The following is a 22,087-nucleotide window of genomic DNA, read 5'->3' on the forward strand; positions in this document are numbered from 1 at the left end:
CATAAGAATCAAATAAGAATCTTCTTACCTTAACAACATTTCCTTTATTTTGTGACATCATATATGATTGATTGCCCAATTTGCCCACTTTTCCAGATTTCCAGTAATATTCGCTTGACCTTTAATATATATAAACAAGACAAGATGTAATTACTAAATACATTTCTCCCTTTAATGAAAAGAAATACAGTGTTCCTGTTTCAGAAAATGGAAATTCAGTTGTTAACATGCAACAAACAAGCAAAAAATAAAAAAGAAATATCAATAATGTCACAATATCCTCAGTAATTTTAAAATATAGCTTTATCATATTTGTGACTTTTGTGGAGAAATGAATAAAATGAAATGTCCAAACACAAATGAAGAATTCTATTTCCTTGATATTCACAATGACTAAAGATAGCTTTATTGATTTATAGGAAACTTTACAGGTCTTTATGCAATTTTAAAAGCTAAATGTCCACAAATGTAAAGAAGAAAAGCAAGCAAATCAATACCCCGATATATTCAGTGGATCTTGTAAGTGATGAATTCCTTCTTAAAACCTCTAATGATCTCCCACTTTGAAACATAACAGAAATTACAAAGGCATACTTTAGCTGTACAGTTTTTAAAGCACATTTACTTGAGCATAACAAAATATTTTGAAGTTATCAAGGCAGAGAGTCTAATTATAACTAAAAATAATAATAAGACAAAAAGTTGCTCAACATCACACAGAATAAATAATTAAGATTGGAGCACTAGACTTCTATCTTCCTGGCTAGTGACTGGCAGGTTCTCATTCTGGCTATGACATTTAATAGCTGTGTGACTTCAGAAAACAATGTAACTATTCTAAAAACTCAGTCAAGCTTTAGAATGTTAAGAATCATCTAGAAAAGCTTCCACAGCTAAGAAAAACTCACTCATGAGGGCTGATTCCAGCAACTCTGATTCTCAGATGAGTATCATGATCTATTTTAGAAGTCCAAACTAAGTCCAAATCAGTGAAGGTAAAAGAATTGGCCACTGGGTCATTAAAAGCATCAAGACACATAATAAACTTTGTCATCCTGGATGACATACAACATGAGATGCTCTGATTAAACCAATGCTCTATTCGAGGGGGTATGTATGAGTTATGCATATTTTTCAAAGAATTGGACTTTAAAGATAAATACTACTGAAAGTATAATGAACATATTTGAATTGTCATTAAAGGTTAAGAAGGTACTTCTAGGTATTTGATGGTCATCACTTTGAGGACTAAACAAAAGTTAATTTAATATACAAACAGTCTGGTGATATTTAGTACCAGCAAACGGACATGAAACATGCACTCTCATACACTGTAAGAAAAAATTATAAACTTTTGACACCTATTCATAAGACAATTTCTCAATGTCTATCACAATGTAAAATGCAAATAACACATTGACCTAAAATTACAGAGGTAGGAATTTATCCCACAAATAGCTTTGCGTATGTAAGCGAAAATACATGAAGAAGCATGTTCATGGCAGCATTTATAATCATAAGATACTAAAAACATAATAAAGATCCAAAAAATAAATGCTATTATATCCACACAAAAAATACTGTGTAGCCACTAAGAAAATTAGGCTAATTTTTTCATCACATCAATGCATTCTGATGTGATAAGAGCACTAAGATATATTAAGTAAAATAGTAGGATATGAATTAATTCCCATATTTTTAGATGAACTCATTTGTTAAAAAAAAAAAGGAAAAGACACAATATATTCAACAGATATACTCACTGAAAGCAAAATATGTTCATACACATGTATATACATGCTAGAAAATGGGATGGGAGTTAGCCTAGAGCTAAGAAGAGAGAATTTCCATCACAAAATTGTTAGTGTTGTTTGTTATCATTTATATTATTTTTATAACAAAACAACAAATTCAGTAAAATTAGTACAAATATATAAGCATAATATTAGAAAGTTCTCATTAATAAAATTTCAGCTAACTAGCATTTGCTAAAAATATTTTAAATATACTTCAGAGTTTGAGCAATTCTGATTATATATATATATATGTAATAGCACTTATTTTTCAGATCTTCATTATGTATATATATGTGAACTCTTGCTCCCAAAAAGCCTTTGAATAAATAAAAATGGCTCTAAACATAAACTAGTGTTTATTTGCTATTGATGGCAATTTTCTGAGAGCAAAAGGTAAAGTGTGCACTGCTGTCATAAACATTCCAGACCATAAATCAATGAGAAGCAAAAAGTTAAATAAAAAGGAAATAAGAAAGGATAAGACCCAATAATGTTCAGAAACAACAAAAGTAATGGTAATTTTAAAAAGCAACATGCCTCATCTAAGTGGCACAAAAACAAAAAATAGAAGGCCTTTGCTATTGCTCGTTCATCAGGAAAAGTCAGAAATTATCCATCCATTAAATGCTTTTATTGGAATGACAATAGTATATAAAATAGTTCTTTATATAATTTAGTTGATTCATCTAAAATTCTCTAAGAGTTTCACTCACTCTCTTTCTTCCTTTTCTTTGCTTCTTGTGGATCGGAATTCTTGCAGTTTCTTCTCCATCTCTTGGTTCTCAAACTCTAACTGTACTTTCTGCATTCTCAGTTCTTGAGCATTTCTGAAGACATAAGATTTAAATGGAGGAAGCAGAAAAACAAGAAAAGTCAAAATAATTTTATAATTTTATAATCTTTTCCTGTTAAATTAGAATCATGAATAATAAATAAAATATTTTACCTATTTCTTTTGTACTTCTCTGAAATCTGGTTTTTGAAGTTAGCATTTGCCTTCCATCGAAATCCTGAAGCAAATTATCTCTTCAAATCTTAGACTTTTGTTTTAATTATTACAGTGCTAGGGGCTCAAAATTATAATTAACTTCATATATAAGGCATGTTTTTATATATGCACAAATATCTATGACATACAAACAGAAAAAAAAATAAAAATATTTTCTAATTTTCTTTTGTTTTGCCTCCAATGTCGTCAAGTAGCTTGAAGCACAGTATTTAAAACAACAGACAAAATATACATTTTTGCTGAACTGGACACCTCCAAAATTTTAAATCTCTACCTTTATGTCATATATGTATGATGAGGGGGGAAAGGTAGTACGTGTTTCAGACCTATTAAGAAGAAAGCCCCTATTAACGGTTTTGGTACAGGAGATTCCTGTACGAGAGATTTTGATAATATCTGAAACTCACTAAGCTTTTGACAAAAGACATTTTCTTCATTTTACAAAGTCTGGTTATCAGTATTAGCCACCGACTCGTTCTTTCACAGATCTAACCCAAACTAATTCTCTAGCTTTTACTATTGTTAAGTCCAAATCTCTTCCTTCAATATTACATTAGTGTTTTACTACAATCAAGCAGTGCGGGCACCCATGGATGCTATGGCACAGAACAAAATCAAGGCATAATGAAGCTCATAAAGGAGAAATCTTTCTAGAGGTAGCAAGCAATTACCAAAAAGCAAGCGGGCCAAGGATATGTCCCAAGTGGACACAATCCAGAAAGATATACAGAAAGTGATAGGAAGGGCTGTCCAGAGGGTTCAGAAAAGCTGGCTAAGATACAGAAAGAGAGGCATTTATTTTCATTGTATCTACTCCACAATGAGTAATGCAGCTACTACTACAAACAAACACTGCTAGGTGATAGGATGTGAAATACAATGGAGCTTCCGGTATTGAGAGGAATAGACGAGCATAAAGGTATTTGAAATATAGTGGAATAGTGCTGTCATTGGGGAAGTACAGGGGGCTACCTGGGCACAAAGAAAGAGCACATACCCCAGCTCTGTGAATGCGGGAACAGTTCCTGGAGAAGGTGAAGTATGAGCTGAGACCTAAAGGATGAAAGGACTTAGCCAGTCAAAGGGAAGAGCTGAGTGCAGTGTTCCAGAAAGAAAGCAGTGTGGACATAGGTAGGAAAGAGTAATGGGTCAGTCAAGGAACTAGAAGTTCTCTGTGACCAGACATTAAGTGCAGAATAGGAAAAGTAGCAAAAAATCAAACTGCTGAAGTGGACAGGATCATGAAGAGCCTTGTAAGCCATGATGAGAAATTGGGATTTATATTGTATGAACAATGAGGATCATTAAAGGGTTTTAAGAGAATTGATCAGACTTGCATTTAGAAAGATCACTCAGGCTGTATCAAAGGAAATCAATTAGAGGGTGCAAGGCTAGAAGCAAGACAACCAATTAGTAGACTCTTCCAGTAATCCAAATAATAGAGAATTTGGGCTAGTCTGACTGAGCAGGGGCAATGGCGAGAAAAATGGAGCTTTTGAGAAATTTAAGAAGATATAATTAACAAGTTGGAAACTGACCAGAAGTAGGTGACTGATTAGAGAGGGAACAAGGAAGAAATCTAAAATAATCCCATGTTTCTTATTTGAGCTGTCAGGAGGGCAATGGTGCCTTTTCCTGAAACAGACCATTCTGAAATGGGCCACAGGTACAGTTCAGGATGAGTAACAGTTTTTCTCCCTGCCTAAAGTCTTGACAGCCTACCACACTTCACAAACTGCTTACAGAAGAAGAGTTAAAAGAACAAATATGATTGTGTCACTCATTTGCTAAGAAGACTTCTGACGTTTTTGAAGTCCCACTGTGGTAGAGGAAAAGGTTAAGGCTGAAGAAAAAGAGTGGCCTACTGACCAAGTGGTCAAGTTTATGTAAGGGTGGATTGTATGGATCTCACACATAACAGAGGATTCCTCCTGAAGACAATGTTATACACAGAGCCATAAAGGGAAAGCAAGGCCACTGAGGAAAGCTAAAGTTGATCCTTAGCTTTATTTATTTAATTTATTGTTTAAGAGATTTCTTTAAGATTTCCAAAATGATCAGTTCAGCAAAAATATGTATGTTGCCTATATAGAAAAAAAAATAGTTATTTTAAATATTATGCATCAAACTACTTGAATATATTAGAGGCAATACAGATGGTATGAAAATTAGAAAATAATTTCTAATCAACAGAACAAATCCAAGGGCTAGAAATAAGACTGAAATGGTTTAGGGGCTAAGAAAGAGGTCAAGAGGACTGGAAGAACACCAGAATGTCAGACAATGTAAAGACAATGTCCAATGAGAACAGGCTTGGAACTCGGAAAAAGTGAGAAAGAGAACTCTATGGTAATTACCGTGAGTGGGTATTCCTGTCCTGGTTTTTAATGGTTTGTGGATCGGGGAGACATACAGGCCAGGGAATAGTGATTCCAACTTATTTCCAAACTCTTTACTATGACATACAAGTTAGTCATCATCTAGACCCTGTCTTTTTCTCCACCTTTCTTGTTAGACGGTTGGATATGCCTGAGAAGTCCCCAAAATCATGTGGTCTCTGTGTCTTTGCGTAAGTTTCACCCAATAACTACACAACTAACTGCATCTCTCACTCAGAACTTGGGTACCTCCTCACTCCTGCTCTAGCAGTTTGAGCCATGTTCTCTCCTAGTCCCTTGCCTGTACACATCACACCATGCTTCATTCTATGTTGTCAGTGTAAATGTACTCATTCATATTCTCTGTAAGCTTTTGGAGTGCCAGGACTATGACTTCCTGCTTTTGTAGCCATCATTCCCTAGCACAGTATATAGAAAATGCACGCTTAATAAATGTTTGTTGGCTGAATGTTTATAGGTATAGACACATGGCCCTGAAATATGTCACTAAAATCAAATAATGCATGCCCCTTTTTCTTTTTCTATTAACAAAATTGGTAGTCCTGGCAATTAGATAGCTCCCCTCCCCATCAAAAACATGGTATACCTAAAAAGGATAAGCCAGTTTACACAATGCTTTTATACCCCATATCTCAAAGGTGAAGAGAGCATTGGAATAGCTTTGAAGACACCAAATAACCACAAAACTATTGATCTGGATCAAAAAACTCAGAAACTCAAATTAAAAATGATAGTCTGGGCCGGGTGCAGTGGCTCACGCTTGTAATCCCAGGACTTTGGGAGGTAGAGGCAGGAGGATTACTTAAGGTCAGGAGTAAACCAGCCTGGCCAACATGGCCAAGCACCGTCTCTATTAAAAACGCAAACATTAGCCAGGCATGGTGGCGTGCACCTGTAATCCCAGCTACTCCGGCAGCTGAGGCAGGAGAATCGCCTGAGCCCGGGAGGTGGAGGTTGCAATGGAGATTGCAGTGAGCCGAAACTGTGCCAGTGCACTCCAGCCTAGATGAGGGAGCAAGACTTCATCTAAAAAAAAAAAAAAAAAAAAAGTCTGTCCTCATCCTATGCTGGCTGGCTCTTACTGATATTTATGAGGAAAGCCCTAAGTATTTCCAGTTACAGTAGGTGACATCAAAGACAAACAGGGAGCTATACTCTCCCATACCCCTGCAAGGTCATAAAATTCCCAGGATGCCAGTAATTGTTTGGTTCTGGCTGAATGCATCTCCCAGTCATCTAGGACAGACCTCTCCTGGAAAAGGTCAATTCAACATAATGTCCTTTATGTAAAGGGCTAAAGTATGTAGTGCTTTCTATTTCCTGGTTAGGGGTCTCTCATCCTAATAATCTCCCTGAATTTCAGGCTAATCCTTACTTAACTTTGAATAAGGGCCATGAAAAATATGTTTGACATTCTGTTGTATTACTTTAATAGGCAATGAACCAAACCTTTATAACTTGTCACATTGGTTCTTGTGAAATAAATATTTTTAATCCTCATTTTTAAACTATTATAGATTTATAGTATTTCAAAGCTATATTCTTATAGATAAAAATACAGGAATGTGAAAAATTAAGATAAGAATTCACAAAATAGTCAAAATTACAATATACAGAAGCTTTGCAGCTATTCCTATTAAGAAATAAATATATACGAACTCACCTATATTTTAGCTTTACAGAATTTCCAGGTTTTCCCCATGGAAGAACTACAAAATCTTTTGTGTTCATGATTACCACCTTAATATTGTCTAAAAGTTATTCTGATTTGTAAACACTTCTGTAAAAGTAACAAAGACAAAAGAATTATGGCAGAGGTGAAGCAGTATAAGTTACAAATGCAAAACTCCATATAATTCAGGAATGTTTTTAAAACTTTATGAGCAAAAAGGCTGAATCAAAATTTAAACAGCAAAAATTATACACTGTTAGCCTTTTGTCCCCTTCAGCCACATATCAACCAGATAATCAAAAATATTAGAATAAAAAAATACAAAAAAAGTACAACTATTTACATAGCATTTACATTGTATTAAGTATTATAAGTAAGCAAGAGCTGATTTAAAGTATACAGTAGGTTATGTGTAGGCTATATGCAAATACTATGCCATTTTATATAAGGAACCTGAGCATCCTTGGATTTTGGTGTTTGCAGGGTGTGAGGGAGTTACTGGAACCAGACTCCTGTGGAAACCCAGAAATGACTGTATTTTAAGTTATGTAACTATTTATGTACTAATAAAGTTAGAAATGTAACATGTCTGATGGAATTAAAATTTCACCAATATTTATGTACAGCTGACCCTTCAACAACATAAGGGTTAGGGGCACCAATCCCTCAAAAATCTGTGTACAACTTCTAATTTCCCCCAAATTTTACTATTAACCTATTGCTCATCAGAAGCCTTACTGATAACATAATCAATGAATACATTATGCACGTTATATGTATGTACATACTATATTCTTTTAAAAAGTAAGCTAGATAACAGAAAATGTTATTGAGAAAATCATAAAGAAGAGAATATATATTTACTATTTATTAAGTGGAAGTGTATCATGATCAGGCGCTTCACATTGAGTAGGCTGAGAAAGACGAAGAAGAAGAGGAGTTGGTCCTGTCTCAGGAGTGGCAGAGATGGAAGTGGTAGATGACATGGAAGGGAAAGCAAGAGGGACAGGCACACGAGTGTAAATATTATTTTTTAAAAAATTATTTATAAGTGGATCTGTGCAGTTCAAACTATGTTGTTCAAGGGCAAACTGTATAGCAAAAGACTAGGGAAATATTCAACTAAAAGTGAAGGATGCATTCATTAAAACAAACTAAAGCACATATTCTGGCTCTTTCTATTGCGAAGGCTATAAAAGTATACCAAGTATTTGTTCTATCTAAAAATAATATCCAAGGCCGTGCACAGAGAAACGAAAAGAATCTTTGAGATACAATCTAAACCCAATATCCTTTATATATATATATATGGCAATATAAAATGAAAATTAAGGTATGTAATAATTACCCAAAGGCATTCTAATATCCTCATTTATCAAAGAAAATTTTAATGATGCTCTTTGGCTCAGATCAGAAATTAGCATATTTTAGAAAGAATTTTTCAACAAGAAATGAAACAAAAAGGATTTTCTGCTTAACTTTGAGTTAACCAGAAAATTAAATTATTCAGAACACCCTGTTTCCCAAGTATCCCAATTATTCATGGTTCTATAATAATTTACTCTGTAATGCTGAATTACTAAATCACATGAACAACTATTAGATTTTTATGGGAATAAAAATTTCCAAGTTCTAAGAGCTTTTAAAGAAATATGACTCAATATTATAGTGACCATAGACTTAAATGCCCACACCATTTGATGCTGTCATTCATGTATGTGTTCCTATGTGTGTGCTCATAACCACAATAAACATTTATTAAGGTTTTGCTATATACAAGGCAATGTGCTGAGAGGTATGGAGAGGAGTCAAGGCCCAGGGAGGTTTCTTTTCTGAGCTCAAATGGCTTAGAGTCAAATAGGGCATGTAAGACCCTAAATATAAAAGCCATAAAACAAGGTAAAAATTATAAGGGCTATAAAATTTATACACGTGATAATACAGGAAGTGAAAGGAAAGAGAGAATTCAGCTGGCTAGCATTTAAGTAAAGCTTTGAAGGAGAAAGGAGGCTTACAGATAAAGACATGGATTAGATGAGCAATCCATACTGTTGGAAAGAATAGCTCTTGAATAAGGGACTAATGAATAGTTACACTTGCTTGGTGTGCAGGTTACATGGAAGAAAAAAATAAACATGAGTTTAGATATAGTGGCTGAGACCCAATAATGAGTGGCTTTAAATGTCAAGTTTATAGCATTTGGAATTTATTCTGTAGCTAATAAGAGTCTAATGGGGATTTAGCAGGGAAAACATAAGTCTAGAAGCTTTGCTCTAAGACTTAAGGAAGGACAGCACCAAAATTGGAGTTACCTAATAAAAGGCTATTGCAACATCAAAGTCTACACAACCAAATGAGTGGTTTTTCATCTTTGTTCCTTTGGGAGACTATCTTATATTTCAACGATGTGACCACTGATTTAAAACATTTTTGGGACGCCTCTTTTGAAACTGTCTAGAGAATCCATTTTATGGCTGGGCGCGGTGGCTGACGCCTGTAATCCCAGCACTTTGGGAGGCCAAGGTGGGCAGATGACTTGAGGTCAGGAGTTCAAGACCAGCCTGACCAACATGGGGAAACCCCATCTCTACTAAAAATGCAAAACTTAGCCAGGCATGGTGGCATACGCTTGTAATCCCAGCTACTCAGGAGGCTGAGGCATGAGAATCGCTTGAACCCAGGAGGTCGAGATTGCAGTGAGCCAAGATCACACCACTGCACTCCAGTCTAGGTGACAGAGCAAGACTCTGTCGCAAAAAAAAAAAAAAAAAAAGAATCCATTATACACCAACAAACACACAAATCCATTTTGTTGTGCCTCATTTGAAATTAAAAATGATTGTGCAATAGGAGCAACTATTTTTTTTTTTCACTCAAACCTACATCCAAATTACTTGGACTATCTCCAAAAATTAAATCTAACCTGAAAGGGTAGATCTTCACCATTTTGGAGGAAATTCTCTAGGAATTTATTCTCCGAATATAATTGCAAAATAAAATTACACAAAACAATTACTACATTTTAAATAAGGTAGTGGTTGCATCATGGGACTAGTTATGTTTGTACCTTCAATCCACAAACATGTATTTAATTGTTCCTTTGTGATCCCTATTAGTGGTCCCAGGTATTGAAGTCATGATGGCAAATAAGCCATGGTGTCTTCCCTTGAGGCCCTCACAATCAAGGGGAAATCCACACAAGCAACCACAATATCATGGGGCATTTTGATAGAAGGAAGAATCTACAGGAGGCGTCTCACTCAGACTCAATTTTCAACCACCAAGTCCTGTCTCTCAAAGCTAAATTGAGTGTCAAGGAGAAATAAAGATACCACAGGAATGGCAAACTAAGATTTGGTTTGCTTTTTGGGAGGGAGGTGGTAGCATTTTCAAATGTAATTCTCTTTTTCTCCCTCATTTTTGTAGGTAGTATGTTTGTCCCGTTTTTATCAAACAGCAGCTACCAAAGGCACCTTTCAAAAACCTCCAGGAATAATCCTGCTTCATAACATGGAATCTGTATTGCTTTCTGATCATATTCAGGGAATCCAAATACTGGCCTCCTGCCTACAATTGATAACTTTGTCACAAAAACTTCCATAATGTTATTATCATTAAAGAGATAAAGTAATTCCCAAAGTTAATCTGTCTGATTATTAAAATAATCTAAATTGCTATAATTTTGCTTACACATTGAGATATATAATTTTATGTGTATGTACATATATAAAGCTAAACTGATATATGATTGATTTTACTGATACAAAAAATGAACGAACATCTGTAAATCTCATTACAATAAGATGACTCATTTATAGCTCTGCTGATAATGTTATTTAACCAATAAATGGTCTTATTCAAGGGGGATTTCACTTCACTGAATGCAATTAGTAAGGCTTCTTCCCAATTACATATTTTATCTAGTCACCTACGTAAGCTAATTTCCTTGTATGAAGAAAAAGGGGAGATTATAATTCTGAGTCATGTTATTCTGCCTGTTTCCTTTTGTAAAGCCAACAGAGAATTTAGTCACCTTTCATGGGAGAGCAAGGATATAACAATGTCAGCAGCAAGAATAGCAAAGCACAAAATTTTAGACACCTAATAAAACCAGAGGAATACAGATAAACTCCTTATTATGCAATACTTATACTTCCTTGTGTCTTTTAGTCATTCAATTTTTTTATAACTAAGTACCAAAAATTTAGTAGTGATTTGGAAAAATTTCTAGTTACCTGATTTATTAAACTACATTATTTTTCTGTCTACAACCCCATTTTTCCTCACACATAATACCGAATATAACCCAAAATTGTCCATGATGGTTTGATGATCCTTCTATACATGTTCCTATTTTGAGAAAGCAACCCACACATCAAAACCTACTGCCACAGTATGGAAGCAAGGAACGTACAATGCTCTATACAGCTAGAAACTCAGAGCATTCGGCCAGAGGTGCAAGAGAACACCATTGGCAGAATGGGAGGTTTGGGAAACCACTGTTTACAAGATGGGCCACTTTTTGTAATTGAAAACTTATCTAAGGCTAGTTAATTCTTCTAATGACTGAGATCATTTTAGGTACAAGACTTAAAAACCATACCATAAATGGGGATTTTCCCTTACTGTAGCAATATTTTGAAAGGGTCTAATTAGCAAGCAACTTTGGGTGAATTAACATGTTTAGGCATTTAGTACCATAGCACTTAGAAATCAGAGACCCAAGAAAGAAATGTTAAATGAGAATTTAAAATAGTTGCTTTTAATAATTAAAAGAATTTTACTTTTAACATTTCCTCTATCTGTAATTATCCTTATTTTAAATATATATATATTTTAAAATATTTAAAAAATTATAAGGCAAGAACTGATAATACATGATTCCTAGAATAGTATCTTGTGCTGGAGTGTCCTACTAAATAAATGTGTGCCACATTCTCATAGCAAAAGCTCTAAAAGTAAAGCAGGTACTGATGTGGTTTGGCTGTGTCCCCACCCAAATCTCATCTTGAATTGTAATCCTCATAATTCCCACATGTGGTGGGAGGGCCCTGGTAGGAGATAACTGAATCATGGGGACAGTTTCCCCCATGCTATTTTCGTGATAGTAAGTTCTCAGGAGATCTGATGGTTTTATAAGGGCCATCCCCCTTCACTTAGCTGTCATCCTTCTCTTTCCTGCCACCATGTGAAGAAGGATCTGTTTGCTTTCCTTTCTGCCATGATTATAAGTTTCCTGAGGCCTCCCCAGCCCTGCAGAACTGTGAGTCAAACCTCTTTCCTTTGTAAATAACCCAGTCTTGGGTATTTCTTCATAGCAGTGTGAGAATGGACTAATATAGGTATTGACTTCAGGCTGCATTCAATCGTTCAGCCAAACAAGATATCTGATAATAAAATACTGCTTCAAGGTGCTAAATGGTACCCAAGTTGCCCATTTTTTACCCTCTATAGGCAGGTTCTCTTGAGAATAACTGAGAAACTTTGCCTTTAGATATCAAGGGACAAGATACCATTTTAAAATACTTTCAATTAAAAATAATAAGCAATATTAAAAGGTACTGAATTTAAGGTCAGAAAACCTAGGTATCCTAAATTCACTGGATTTAAAGTCAGAAGACCTTTGCGTGATAGAAATCTCTGAGCTTCAGCTTATCCATGTAGAAAATGGAAACGTGAAAAATACAACAGACAAACCAACCAACCAACCCAGCGACAACAAAACAGGTCTACCCTGGAGTCATACTTTAATTTTTTCTATTTTCCTCCCTTTCTGATCCTTTATCCCACTTTCTTTTTCTTCCTCTGCCTGCTCCTTCTTCTTTGTCAAATAGAGGATTGAGTTATTATCATTGATCCATACAAAGTCCCTCTCTCATTTATTTTCTTTAATTTCCACCCCTCATTTCTATGCCCCGTCTTCCCATGTGCAACCTTCCTAATATGTTTGATATGCATCTTTTTGTTTGTATGTATTTTTAGAAAATGTTTATTGTTTTGTGTGCAAAAAAAAAATTAATTAAAAAAAAAGAAAAACAAAGAAAATGGTAAGGATCCTCTCCCCCTCTAATTTGCAGGATATTAAACAAAAGGTGTCTGATTTGTGACTTGACTTGTCAAGCTGTGGGCTCCTATAAGACCTCCAGAGAGCTCATGGTTGAGGGAAAGGGGCAGCCTTAGAAACTACCTAGAGAAGGAATAGCCTTAGAAACTACCTAGAGAAGAAAATGGAGCATCACGGTTCTGCTTTACCCTTAGCATCTCTGCTTTCATCTTTTTTACATAATGAGCTTTAGTGTTTACCTCTCTGCTCACCAAGTTTTATTCTACTCAATGCTCAATTCGAAGGCCATCTGTATCATGAAGATTTCCTCCACTGAAACCGAGCTTCTCCTCATATAGAAAGACCATGTTTATTAAACGCATTTGCTATTGTATGTTACCTTGTGTTATTTTTTGCATCTTTGTTTATATAGATTTTGTTTCCCTAAGTAGCCCAAATATTTGAGAGTGGTCCTACCATTGACCTTTGAAACCCCAGCAATCAGTACAGTCCCTACACATAATGTAGTGCCAATAATAATGTGCTAAGTATGTAATTTTTTTCTACTGCTTTTATTTTTTTGCACAACCTATCCTATGGAAAAAATTAAACACGCCCTCTTTCCCAATTCAACTAACTTTTTGTTTTCTTTTTTCCATGTTTCCTAACGATCTTGATGAGCAATCAACAAATATACATTGAACACTCTCCCTGCCAGGTATCAGGTTAAGCACTGAGGAACGAGGTCAACCAGACAGGTATAATACCAGTCTTCACTGAACTTACACTCTGGTGAAGGAAGTAGGTAAAAATGAAAAAGCAAATAAAATAATTGCAAGAATTATTAAGTGTCTTGAAAGACATAAAGGAACCACTTTCAAACAATTCATTTGTAATACAATTGGTAAAATTATGACAGGTCAGGGCAGCCCTCTGTGTAGACTATAAGATAAGCTAAATTGGAGAAAGGAGGAAGGAGTCGTTACGTTTGCATAAGCATAGAGTTTGTGTAATTTTAATCCTGTGTAGTTTCAACTTTACTATATTTTTTTAATGAGCCTTGCTAACTTTAGATTTTAAGTCAAGCTATAAAATATATATAACTGAACCTTATATACCTGAGTTCCTCTACTGCTGATTTTGGGAAGAAAAAATAAACTTCCACATCTTCAGATTTCTCAGGAATCAGGCACCCCGCACCACAGCCTTTACTTGTGAGGAGTAGACTTCAAGAAGGAAGTGGGTGCATGTGAACACGCAGGCAGACTAAAGGCTACAAAAGGGGATGAAAAATATGGTTTCTCAGGGTGCCAAATTTTTCATAAGGTGCAAACGACTTCAAAGGATAAAAGGGGCTAGTATTTGAAAGGGTTGGGCTGCAGAAGGGGTACAACTGATGAAGTCTCAAATTTCGCTGTCTGGGGTTCACTCTTGATTCATTTATCCATTAGCATTTTGGGCTGGGAAGTCTTTGGTGTATACCAAAGGCTTTCAACTCCTGAGGCCAGGGCCCCGTCCTGCTGCCTGCAGACCTGGCACTATGTCAGCATATGGCAGGGGCTCACCAAACACTTGCTGGGCCGGTGCCTCCAGTTCCACCAGAGCTGAGTCTGCTTTCCAGCCGCGCTGCCCGCTCTGCTCCCCGCACCAACTAGCCCGGGCTTGCTGCCCGCTAGGCGGACTCAGAGACCCTCCTCCCTTCTCATCCACCCGCAGCCAGACGACCCACCTGGAGACCCCAGCCTCTCGCGTCACCACCGCCGGATGGCCGCGGATAGCTGCCGGGAGTTTCCGTCTTGGTCTCCTTGGTTACCGCGTTACCTCGGTACCCATAGCAACCAGAAAACTGGGTTCTGCCACTGTCGGCCAGCAGAGGGCGAAAAGGAGCCTGCGAAATGAGAGAGAAGGGTGATCACAGAAAGGAAAGGGCGGAAAAACTCAGCAGGCTCTGGAAGCTTTCTGCCAGAGAGGATCTTGGAGATTAGGTATGTGCTAAACCTGAGCACGTGTCATATTCCAAGCACGAGTGAGAGACTTATATGTCATATTTGATTCTTCCTCATAGCAAACCAGCTTAAATCTAAAAAAATTAAGGCACAAAAAATTTGACTATCTTAATCCAAAATTACAAAGCTAGCAAATGGCAGACCCACAAATTAATTCAAGGAGTTTAGTCTCAGAACTCCCACATTTATGCTATGTTTAAGTGATTTATCAAAGGCTACCATAGGCAAAGTCAATAGAGATTCCAGGTCTCTTCGAAAGTCCAGAACTCTCTTTTCTTTGTACCGAATACATGACCCGTGGAGTCTAATGTATATAAAACAAAAAGCAAAAGCAAATATAAGCACACACACACACACACACACACACACACACACAGTTAACCCACAATTCTCAGCTCAACTCTTCTGTTCCGAAGAAAGCTGCACCTGTAGTGAATTTATCTTTGGCTTCCTAAATATGCTGTTTTTTATCTCCCTTTTTAAATACTGCAAGTAGGATGTGTGGTTGGTACTGCACTGTATAGGCTTCTATACTTGACCACATTGCATCTATCTCGGTACCAGACTAACAATCCTAACTATTACAGTTAATGTACTAATCTTTGCACCATTACTTTTGACATTACTATGCCTACCAATACTCATTTTAAAAAAAAGTAATGATTTCACTTGGCATATTCAATTATCTAAGATTATACCCACTATGGATAAGAGAAGACAATGGTAGTCTTCTGGTTATGAGTCTGGGTTTTGGAGTCAGGCAAATTCGAGATTGAGTGTTAGTACTGCCACAACTTACCTGCTGTGTGACCATGAGCAAATAACAAAGCTCAGTCTAACTGCTTAAATGGGATAACAGTACACTTAGTCCATATGTAATGTAGTGTCTAAGAGTAAATGAAACAATAAATATTAAGTATTTAGCTCTAAGCCAGGCCCATATTGAGTGCTTAATAAACAGTAAGAAACAGTGGTGCTGGTGTGGCTATGATGGTTGCTATTATCATGTTCATGGTATAACTTTACCAAGTCCTTCCTTTAACTCTAATACAAGAATGAGTTTCAAGTGGATGTGCGATACTACTGGTTTTCTTGCGCAGACTATTTCCCAGACAGGTGTGCTCTTCAAATTACCAAAGATATTTTCAGCTTTCGTCCTTTCACTGATCTATTCATTTATTTATTTATTCGACAAATATGTAGTGAAAGTCCATTTCCTAGATCCCAAAAATATTGGAGTGAAGAAATCGTCGAAGCCCCTCCTATTTTTAAACACATTTTAACAGGAGCAGAAAGGCAATAAACAAATATAAATGCATGTCAGCTGCTATGAAGAAAACTAAAGCCAAATAAAGAAATAGAAAATAATTGAGTTCTATTTTAGGGTAGATGGCCAGGGAAGTATCTGAATGCAAGGAAAGAGAAAGACATGGGCCATTAGAGCAAGAAACATTCCAGAGAGAACAGTAAACACATGTCAATTATGTCCCAGTAAAGATTATTTTGCAAATAACCTCTCCTCACTTCTACAAAGGACTTTTACTTCAAAAAATGATTCTTACAATGCATTTACTTGCACAATAGTAAAATCGAATTCATAAAAATAATGTATAAAATATCCTTGCCCTTTTTGAAAGCATTAAAAGAACATTATCTTATATTTAGAAAAATAGCTTATGCACAGTTATGAAAAGGCAAAGCAGAGACAAAAACTAAGCCTATGCTAAGTCTCATAGTAAAATAAGAAGTATGAAGTGCTTGTCTTTCAGAATGACGATTAGTGACAAAATGAAATGAAACATGTCAAAACAATTACAGCTCTAGAGAGATGATATTCTCTCCACTGAAGCAAAATGTGTTTAACTGGCACACCAGCAATGCCGCACACAGTTTACCACAACTATATCAAGAGCACGGTATTCCTGAGGGTTTTTCCAAACTCATGCTTCATTGTGCCACTGTGGAGACAAGTTTTGAATACAAGTTTTCTGAACTGGAGATATTCAATTTACAGAGATAAAAATTACCTGCAATGCAGAAATTAAGAGCACAGATTTACATGACTCATTTTACTAAGCTTGAAATAAGGGTCAGGGACTGTAAACAAGTATTATCCAAAACTTAGAAATAAAGTAAAGCCAAAAACGGCATGTCTTTTCAATGCCATACTAGAATACTCTTTAAGATAATCTGAACATTACATGATTTTCTAAAAAAAAAAAAAGTGTTGCTTTTCTTATTAACTATTGATAAAGTCTCTGTGTAATATTATATGTTTATTTGAAGATTTTGTCACCTGCATTTTTCATATCATTTGTATCTAGATATGTAAATAATGTATTTCCTTTAAATAAAATAATTTCAAAGCTAATGGTTTTATTGCACTATACAACTTTAACCAGTTTTGTATCTAACCTAGAAATCTCATACTAATATTTTATCTCAATTCCTGTATATAGTCAGCTACCAAATTTTCTTTGAACCAGCTTTACCATTCTAATAATTCCTTCCTTAATGAATTAAACTGTGTCACATGTATATTCTCCACTTAAAGAATATCTTGTTTTTAAGTATTGCAATTATATTTTGATAATACCAAACCTTTGGAAGAAAATGGGACAAATATCATATCTGCAGCTTTCCAGAAGCATTCTCTCAATTTCCATTTGCTCTTTGGCCCTTCAGATTTTTTATAGGCAAAAGTTTGTGGGCATTTCAAGGTAGCAAAACCAAATTCCTACCATCTCCTTTTTTACAAGCCCTGAAATGTGGTCTTACTTTTACATGAAGCATCTACTTTCTTTATGCCTTGGTAAATGCTAAATATAACATCCTATTACATATGTATGGGGTTTTTCAACTTGTCAAGAAAACTGAGCTTTAGAGGCAACATAAAATTACAAAAAAGCTTTAGCAAAAACCTAAATTAGTATGATATAAATATATTTAAATGCATCCGAATGGCTAAACTTGAGGAAGAATAAAAAGAAACTTAGAGTTAAGAGGTGATATTGGCCTTTTATAATTTTTCTCGGCTTTGTAATTTCTGCCTATCATCCATGACACAGAATTTCTCAGCAAATAAATTTTCATAACACAAGGCAATTATTACTGATGCATCTCAGTATGTGTATAGCAGCATCTTTCAAGGGTAATTCTGGTGGCAATGTAAAAATAGAGCAAATGGGAAAGAGGAAGACAACAGATACTTTTAAAATATGGTTATATTAGTCCAAGATAGAAATAATAAGTCTTGAATAAATCAAGGCAGAGGGCAGGGGCCAAGTGAAACAGATTCAAAGGATTTTGTAAACTCCCAATAGGGCTTGGAAACCACAGATACGTGGTTAGCTAGGAATATGGAACAGAGCTGCTGATCCCTACATTTGGTAGCTTGGTAAATAAGTAGATGATACTGATAACCGGACCTGGAAGAGCAAGAGAATAAATAAGCTCACAGAGAGTGGGGTCAAGAAGGCAGAGCAGACTGAATTTTTACTTTTGCAATAGCAGTAGGGAGGAATACAAAAATATAACATAGCTCTAGTTACTTAGGAGATAACCATATATATTAGGTTACCATCAGCATGTAATCAGATAGTAACCAGAGCTGAAAGAAAAGTTTAACTTGTCTAAGGAGTCCTCAGAGAAACTACAGAAGACATAGTATTAAGAGAGGCATTCATTCAGCATTCCTAAAATAGACCAATATAAAACTCATATGTGACCTTCTTTATCCAGCAGTGTTTTTACTGCAGGGTCTCTGCAAATGAGGTTGGCAACCTGAATGAATTTATTACTGTAATCATCAATTCTTCTCAGTGTTCTCATGCATTTACCGCAGACAAGCATGCACTACATCAGCTGGTAAAAAAGAAGAACTAGCACTGGTCATTGAAGCTTGCATTGCCAATATCAACATTCCTAATACAAAACTTTTTAAATTGTTGGTGTATATATGGGTCCAGAGAAGGTGAAGATACAATTCACATGATGGAGTCTTTAGAAAGTCAGTTTCAAAAAACAGAACACTTTATTTGAACATAAATAACATTGTTTTAACTATAACCTCAATTTAATACAAACATATGTCTCTTAATGATGAGGATATGTTCTAAGAAATGTGTGATTCGGTTATTTTGTCATTGTGCAAACATCAAAGAGTGAACTGACACAAACCTATATGTTATACACCTAGGCTATTTGGTACAGCCTATTGCTTCTAGACTATAAGCCCTTACAGCATGCTACTGTAATGAATACTATACACAACTATAACACAATGGTCAGTATTTGTGTATCTAAGCATATGTAAACACAGAAAAAGGACTGTCAAAATGCAGTATAAAAGATAAAAAAAATGGAATACCTATAGAGGGCACGTACCACGATTGGAGTTGGCAGAACTGGAAGCTGCTTTGAGTGAGTGAGTAGATACTATAGACTTTATAAACACTATAAACTTAGGCTACACTAAATTTAAAAAAAAAATTCTTTTTTTAATATAAATTAGCCTTACCTTCCTGTAACTTTTTTACTTTATAAACTTATAATTTTTTTAAACTTTTTGACCCTTTTGTAATGACAAAACAAACACATCGTACAGATGTACACAAAACTTTTTTCCTTATATCCTTATCTATAAGCCTTTTTCTATTTATTCCTTCTAATTTTAAAACTGTTTTTGTTAAAAACTAAGACACAAACACATGTATTACCCAAGCCCTACACAGAGTCAGGATCATCAAGACACCCCCAGGCGATAAGGAAGTTTTCAGCTCCATTATAATCATATGGGGCCACCATTGTGTATGTCGTCTGTCATTGACTGAAACTTACGTGGTGCATAACTGTATAAGGTTAGTGTTTCTTAGTTCCACACAAGGATTGATAAGCAGATAGGGTGGACAACAATAATCTGCCACTCTTCCTCCTGCCTTTGCCTGCCAACAATCTGTCAGTCTTGTCAGCGGTGTTTCATTATGTGACCCAACCTACCCTTGTAATGGTTTATTGGACAGGAGTCCAAACTGAACCAGTCAGATACTTTCCTGTGAGAATAAGAGATTCCGATTGAGAGAGAAAATCATGGGGCAAAAATATTCTGTCATTTGGACTGGAGAAAGAAAGAAAGGATAAAAGGTAAAAGAAAAAAAAAGGAGGGAAGTAGAGGCAGGGAGGGAAGTAGAGGCAGGGAGAGAAGGAAGCAAAGATGAGAGACAGATTTCAGGTTTTCTGGAAATTTTCCCCTTCCTGGAGACTAGCTACATCCAAAAACGATACACTCCTGCATCTTTAAAATAAAATTCCCTTATTAATTACTTAAACTAGGATGGATTGTTTTGGTTGTGCAGAACAGAGAACCTTGACTTAAATGACTACCAGAAGAATCATAAAGTAAAACCAAAGTAACTTTCTTTATAAGGAAACTCCAAAGTATAGATTTCCAGAGAATTCTTTTAAATAGCAGTAGAGCATTGATCTGTAACTCTCATAATTGTAAATTAATATTCTTACATAGGCATATATAGGGGAGTTGTTCTAGCATGCTCTTGAAGTCATCTCCTCAAAAAAAGCTAAAATCTCTTGTTTATTTTTTAATCACTTAAGTTTCTTAGATTATTTGCTTTAAGTTTAGCTGTGCCGGTTTTGCTAGCAAACAATTATTTATAATTGATATAGCTTTAGGGAAAAGCTAATCTTAAAAAGAAAAAAGCTGGCATTTCAGAGAAAAAGTCATTTATTTCTGATCCTTGCCAAGTTTCAGTAAGTGTATCATACTGTCTTCTTGAGATTTATGCACTGTTTGCTGTACTTCTTTTGGAAAATTTGCATTTTTCTCATATGCACTCAAGCTGGGAGGCACAAAACAAGAGTGACAAGGTTTGTTTGACATGAGATGTCTAACAGTAATTTTCTTTCATCAACTTTATTCTCTTACAGTTCCAGTCCCCAAGGGCAGATTTTTCATTAGATTTTGTAAAATATTTTATAATAACTGCCTTACCTTTTGGAAAGTTAATGCCACAATATTTCAAAAGATTTGTCACAACTTTGTCCATAAGAAAGGTATCATTCTTATGCCCATTGTGATTTAATATTACCCATGTACCCATTTTCACATTAATTCAGAAAATTATAATGCACCTAACATGGCTAGCTTTGGTGAAGGTCATGCTCATTCAGACATTCACCAAACACTTATTGAGGACCTACTGTGCTTTAGGCATTCTTACAGATAATGGGCATAACTATGAACAAGAAAGATTTGTATTCTGTACTTGTGAAAAATATAGGCTAGATGAGAGACACAGACAAGAATTCAGAATAATAACTGCTAAAACTGTGAGATTATTATCAGAGAAAGGATACTTGCTCAATAGTTGGGGCTCAAGAAAGACTTCTTAGCATAATCTATAATGATGTTCAATGTAGCATAATGATTTTCAGTCACAATGATGTTCAATGTTGGCCCAGTCTGTTGTGTAGGAACATCATACTGGTATGGAGCATGGGTGAAATTAGTGTTCTGGATAGGAAAAAGAATATACAAATTTCCCTGCAGTGAGTTAGAATATAAGCATAGAGAATCTAAAAATTTCTAGCATTACTGAAACATACAAGGGACTCAAGAGAAGTGGAGAAAGACAGAAGAGGTGGAAGGAAGTCATACAATTCCGCGAAGGGAAGATTCATTAAGAGGTCATCGCTGTTGTGTAGGAGATACTAATGGACTAGGCCAAAGCAGAGGAAGCAAAGCTGAAGGAAAGTGAAAGGAGCTATTAGTTATCAAAATCTTATCAATGGACTTGGAATTAACTAGATGAGAGGCTGAGGAGTGAAGGATGACCCACGGGTATTTATGGGTCTGAAGATACAATTTAAAATGATTCAAACTACGCTGAATTAAGGAAGATTCATTTATTAATGTAAACATGCCATTGGATACCTACCATATGCCAGGTATTGTTTTGGAAGCTGGCACCTTGAACACAAGTAACAACCTATTTGTTTTCATTAAGTTTCTATTTTAATGGAAAGAAAAATATACACCGGTTTTAGTTTATTTCATCAAAAGAATAAAACAGATCAACAGACACCTTTCTAGGATGAGATCCTATTTTAGGTAGAATAGTCACAGAAAACCTCTCTGACGAAGTGA

At 35.5% G+C, this 22,087-nt stretch overlaps 1 protein-coding gene and 1 long non-coding RNA gene across 9 annotated transcripts in view; one reads left to right on the plus strand and one right to left on the minus strand.

Annotated features, from left to right (window-relative positions):
* The window catches only part of ZBBX (zinc finger B-box domain containing), a 271,544-nt gene extending 256,833 nt beyond the window's left edge, over nt 1-14,711 (minus strand). For 6 of the 8 annotated variants that reach the window (XR_009209484.1, XR_009209485.1, XR_009209486.1 and 3 more), the window contains exons 1-5: nt 14,485-14,711; nt 14,038-14,192; nt 6,868-6,984; nt 2,510-2,623; nt 29-119 (exon numbers count right to left, since the gene is read on the minus strand). Coding sequence is in view for 5 of the 8 variants with exons in the window: in XM_058426979.1 (XP_058282962.1) it covers nt 29-119; nt 2,510-2,623; nt 6,868-6,935 (273 nt within the window). In the remaining 3 variants the exon portion in view is untranslated. Of the gene's footprint in view, nt 1-28; nt 120-2,509; nt 2,624-6,096; nt 6,231-6,867; nt 6,985-14,037; nt 14,193-14,484 lie in introns of all 8 variants that reach the window. The other 2 variants (XM_058426978.1, XM_058426977.1) reach the window with 2 other exon arrangements.
* Nucleotides 14,699-22,087, plus strand: part of LOC131381059 (uncharacterized) — a 90,329-nt gene continuing 82,940 nt past the window's right edge. Inside the window, exon 1 of the long non-coding RNA XR_009209487.1 lies at nt 14,699-14,904. This is a non-coding gene — a long non-coding RNA (uncharacterized LOC131381059). The remainder of the gene's footprint in view (nt 14,905-22,087) is intronic.

The sequence above is a fragment of the Hylobates moloch genome, unplaced genomic scaffold (genome assembly GCF_009828535.3).
Source record: "Hylobates moloch isolate HMO894 unplaced genomic scaffold, HMol_V3 SCAFFOLD_13, whole genome shotgun sequence".
In the NCBI taxonomy this organism is placed as follows: Eukaryota; Metazoa; Chordata; class Mammalia; order Primates; family Hylobatidae; genus Hylobates; species Hylobates moloch.